The 5456-nt window shown below is 37.8% G+C and overlaps 1 protein-coding gene across 1 annotated transcript in view; it reads right to left on the reverse strand.

The window, feature by feature from the left end:
• Positions 1-5456, reverse strand: part of LOC107724258 (sprouty-related, EVH1 domain-containing protein 1-like) — a 38274-nt gene that overhangs the window by 16375 nt on the left and 16443 nt on the right. Inside the window, exons 2-3 of the mRNA XM_016533098.1 lie at positions 4682-4862; positions 2438-2606 (exon numbers count right to left, since the gene is read on the reverse strand). Of these exons, the coding sequence (XP_016388584.1) occupies positions 2438-2606; positions 4682-4862 (350 nt within the window). The remainder of the gene's footprint in view (positions 1-2437; positions 2607-4681; positions 4863-5456) is intronic.

Here is a 5456-nt window from a genome sequence, read left to right on the forward strand (position 1 = left end):
TTAATGTAGGCCTGTTACATTCTTCTTCTTATTATTATTAGGTGACTTTTATTATTACTAGGGATGCACCGATACCACTTTTTCCAGTACTCGCCCGATACCGATACTTTCGGGCCCGATACGTGCATCCCTAATTATTACTTTACAGTCAACTTGCCCCGCAATAATTTCATAGCGCATATAAAAGATTAGGCTTTTAGCTTAGTCCTCACTGAATAAAAAAAAACAAAAAACCCTGGTCTATTCATTTATACAATGAATGATAGGCCTATAATTAAAACGATTAACACTGCTGTCATCAATGAAAATTAAAAGCAGCTTTATTTCATGCACTGATTTTCAAAAACCTTTGAAAATGTCTTCATGTTTTTCACTTTACGGGCCACAAGAGAAGTATTTAGGGAATAATTTAAGACAGTTATATACCGTTATCAGTATATGTTGAAGTAGATTCGCCTCTCATCGTCTCTGAGAGAATATGCGCTGTTAATGCAGCGTTAAGCTCCGTCAGATTTTTTTACTTTCACTGTCTGTATAGTGAACTGACTGAGGTTAAGATGTTCACCGGCGTAACTCTTGCGCAAAGTTTGCACGTTGCTTGTGTGACATCCATTGGCTCGCCTTCATGGTTTAAAACAGAAATATTTCCAATATTGCGACACAGTACATTTCTTTTCATTTTGCTATAATGTGAAGATCTGCGAATGTGTAGAACTACGTAAACTTGCGAAGCCAGAGCGTGCACACACACACAAATACAAAACAAGCAGGACCGTTTGCTAGCGGGTGAGCTCGAGCAGGTACAGAATTGAGCTGGTACTAATGGCATTATAAAAAGCCATCTGCGTGCAAAGACAGACTGCAGGAAAGCAGGTTTGACGAATCAGTGGTCTGGCGTTTGCAAGTTAGACTCCTAAAAACACCTTTGCTCGTGCAAACAAGTGCGTGCACAACCGCGGATGATTCATTTCCCACTCAAGTTGAGTCTAGGGTGTGCGATATACAGTATATCTTCTGCGATAATATGGTAAGTGTTGTTTTAACGATGTGCGATCTGACTAGGGCTGGGAATCGTTCAAAAATGTTCGATATCGATACCGATACCTTGACTTCGATACCGGTTCCTAAACGATACTTTTTTCGATACCAATTTTATGAAATCCATTTTAACAAGATTACATTATCTAAAAAAAAAAAAAAAACTTTGGTTTTATTTCTAGCATGATGCTATAGCTACATGCTACATGTCAAACACTGATCGATCTGCGCCGCGCCTCTAGTCGAACACACCGGCTAGTGCTGCAGGCTTATTGGCTCACTGACTCTGATGAGATTAACCCCTTAGGTATCGAAATTTGGTACCGAACGACGAGACGTTTTTCGATACTCGATGGTATCGAGGCATTTCGGTCAGTGCCTAAAAAGTATCGAACTCGATACCCAGCCCTAGACCTGACATTATCAAGTATATCACAAAAACACATGGATTGTGTGATTGAGTCTATTAAAACGCATTTAGAATCATCAAAATTCAAGGCATTCTAAATTGTAGACTGCAAAAGTGCCTCTGTATGTCTTTTATATTTATTCATTTAATATGGTTAATCTATATCACAGTGATGTTTTTCTTTTCTTGTTTTTTTTCTACATCACAAGAAGAGTGCCGTTTGATTCAGTGATTTGATTCATTAACACAGTCAACTGCTTTGTTCCTGAATGAATCAGACGTTTGAATGAATCGGTTGACTGCCACCTGGTGGTGTTAATTTCACATTTCAACTATTGTTTCATGTTTTAAATCATTTCAAATATCAGTATTCAACGTTTTATGTTTAAAACGATGCATTTGTAACTGCAGATTAAATGCATCTATGTCTCCTCTGAGATACATTAAACTGTGTGAATACATCTAAATGCCACTTCAGATTCAGATTCTAGAAATGTTTTCTGATGTTTGAATGAAAGAGACTAAGTACCGGATGAAGTGCCTCTTATGCTAACCCAAAGATACAAAATGGAAGAAAGAGTTAAAACTTTGAACACAATCATGCTGCTCAAACTATACAAACATATTTACTTTTCCATTTTCTTGTACTTTTACTTTCAATACTTAAGTACGTTTAATATCAATAAAATACTGTACATACTTAAGTACAATAAGCATCACATACTTTAACACTTTTACTCAAGAAATATTCTAAACGGTGACTTCAACTTCTACCAAAGTCATTTTCTGGTAAGATATCTGTACTTTTACTTAGTGGCGGATGAAGTAACTGAAAGCCACACTTGAGTAACATTAAACGAGATCTTATATTGCACACGTTTTACATTTTTAAAACATCTCCATGAATGTTTTAAAGCTCGTGGGTGAGATGTGATAGTGCGTCTCAAACGCACAGAACTGACGTCACACCGCCGCTGCTGGGACGCTCACCTTGTGTGATGTCCTCCAGAGCTCGCCGGATCCCGCGGTCGAAGGCCCTCGCGTCCGCTGGGCTCTGGAAGGTCAGGCCCAACTTCATGCTGCCGATCCTCCAGTGGTGGAAGATGGGATTGACTTTATTATACACCAGATCCCTCCTGATGACGCAGTCCAGCAGCACCTGGAGCCCAGAGCGAGGCCTGGTCACTCACACGTCTGACGCTCAGCAAACAAACACATTTCACAGCAAAATCTCCTCAATTTAATTTTACTCCATAACTGCATTCCTGGTAGTTGCCAAGGCAACATTTTCATTTTGTTTTAAATACTAAAATAACAATTTACAACAATTACAAATACAGACCTGCCTTCCTTGGAAAATTGTTTTGAGTACCGTTATTGGGATGGGACGGGTTCATTCATATATTCCTAGATAGCTACATTATTACCCGAAGCTCCTGGAAGGCTAATGTCAAAATCGTAATGTCACAATGTGCAAAATGCAAGACTTAATGTTAAATATTTTTCAAAGGATAGTACTCGGTTTTTTAACCACAGTTTTCAGTTTGGTTCTGATGGCTTGGCACATTAGAGTATTTTTTGTAGGGCTGTCGCGATTCGTCGATTTTATTTGACTATTCGATTTTTTAAAATCCTCGACTTCATTTTGCTCGCGTCGACTAACCGGCAAAATACCGGAAATGGCGCATTTCATGAACGAGAATCCATAAAACACATTATTAGACAGTTTCCCAAGGCTGCATGATATATTAAACCCATTTAAATATCATAATTAAGCATAATTGTGAATTCACAAACACTACGATTTAATTAAATAATTATATGCGATGCAGTTCTAATACAATATATGCGCTTTAATTATTTACATGCGTGTAGGTTAAGTACGTGGCTCCGTTCACAGTAGTTCCACAGGAACTGATATCATTTACATGTGTGGAGCGTCTCAAACTCCATCTCTGCATGTTGTTGTGAGTTTGGGTTTATTATAACGTTCATCTGGGAACGCAACTTAATTATAATTATAGGGCACTATGAAATCCGTTTTATTTCCAAATTCAGTTTTTTTCCATTTAATTTTTCTATACTCTCTTTTAATGGTTAAATTAAATTTTATTAATCAAAAAGCCTGTCTAATTAATTGAGTTTTACAGTTTTATCTTTACCAAATTATTTTTTCCATTCTTTTCTGGATTCCATTTTAATGGTTCCATTCCATTTTAATAATCAAAAGCATCTCCAATTAATTTATTTTATTTTTTTTTAAATATGTTTGTTTTTTCTTTTTCAGAAATACTGCACATTTACATTTTTCTCCTAAATAAATTCTGGTAAATAAAAATTCTGGTAAATACTCCTTTAAAAAGTGTTTTTTGATTATAATGTTATTATTAGTAGACTAGAACACGTGGACATGTTGTCATTCTTACACTATAATACTGAACTTTGATTTCAGTGATTTGGACTATGAGACGACACTTGCTTCTTGTACTCTATGTTGCACTTTACTTTTGCTTAAAAAAAAATTGGATTTCATTTGGTTTAATAAAATATTCTTAAGTAATGAGTGTTAAATATCGCATGCGATTTATCATGCAGCCCTACTGGAAGCCAGAGGGCACACTCGCACAGAAAATCCACATTTGCATCACAGAAGTAATAGAATTAATGACGCTCCAGGAAATCCCTTATATGGGCAAAGACTGATAAGTCTTTAAGACTGTTAAGTTAATAGTCCACTTTAAACAATCTGCTATCAGTAACTGTGCATCTACATGTCAGCTGTACTAGTGACTGTCTGCTTAATATCTGCTCACACTTGATGTACAATCTACTGACTGTAAGTCGCTTTGTAAGTATATGTCAACTTATTCCACTAACCCTAACCTAAGAGTTTACTAGTACTCTAATTAGAGTTAGTTGACATGTAGTTAGGAAGGTACTGGTTAGTAAAATGTCTAAAGTGGACTCTCAAAAATAATTTGTTAGCCAAACTAATTCAATGTTAATAAGAATGACACTAAAATAATGTGAAGTTGAAGTCGACAGTAAAAGGAAACTATGCTGTATTTCTGAGTGAAATCTAACAAGAAAATACAAGCATCTCTCAGCTGATGTTTGAGTTGTGAAATGTGAGCGTGTGGCTCTGCTTCATTCTGAATAATCTGCCTGAATGGTCTTGGGATTTCCTCAGCAAACACTGCTGAACGTGAGGTCATGAGGATTAGGTCACGTTACCGTTTTGTCTCTGAGCCGCTCTCCGTGGATGAGGAACTGGGCTGCGCTGGAGCCGTCGTTCTCGGTCCGGATGACCTTGTGTACGGTGACGCAGCTGAGTCCGCCGGAGCCCAGAGGAAGCCATCCGCCGCTGGAGTCATCACGAGTCATGACCACCGCTCGCACACGCGCAAAACTCTCACTGCGGCACACAACACAACACCGTCACCACTGCTCATACATCTTTTATTCATATATGTGTTAAACCAGTCATAAGTCATGATTTATACATCATCTGAATAAATAAGCTTTCCATTGATGTATGGTTTGTTAGGAGAGGTTGCGATTTAAAATGCTATAAAAAAAACAAAAAAAAACCTCCAGTTCACTTTAAAACTCCAGTACACTTCTGTACACTCTAGAAAAACATGGACTATCATATGTATACTTCACATTTCTTTTGAGAGAAGTCTTATTTTTATGGATTGGCCATTATTTAGTGCTATAAACACGTGTAATGTGTGTTTCATTCATACTGGAAGCTAGGGCTGCATGATAAATCGCATGCGATATTTAACACTCATCTTGTCAGAAAGCCGGTTCTGTAATCAGCGGTAAATCTCCATCACCTGCGGGCTTTCACATGGAGCAGCATTAACTACACAGAGCCGTTGTTCACCGACCGACAAGCTGCGCAAAACATGCGCAAAATATGATCGTGGTTTTGCGTAGCTTGTCCGTGAACAACGGCTCTGTGTAGTTAATGCTGCTCCATGTGAAAGCCCGCAGGTGATGG

The sequence above is a fragment of the Sinocyclocheilus rhinocerous genome, unplaced genomic scaffold (assembly GCF_001515625.1).
Source record: "Sinocyclocheilus rhinocerous isolate Xijiao unplaced genomic scaffold, SAMN03320098_v1.1 scaffold365, whole genome shotgun sequence".
Classification (NCBI taxonomy): domain Eukaryota; kingdom Metazoa; phylum Chordata; class Actinopteri; order Cypriniformes; family Cyprinidae; genus Sinocyclocheilus; species Sinocyclocheilus rhinocerous.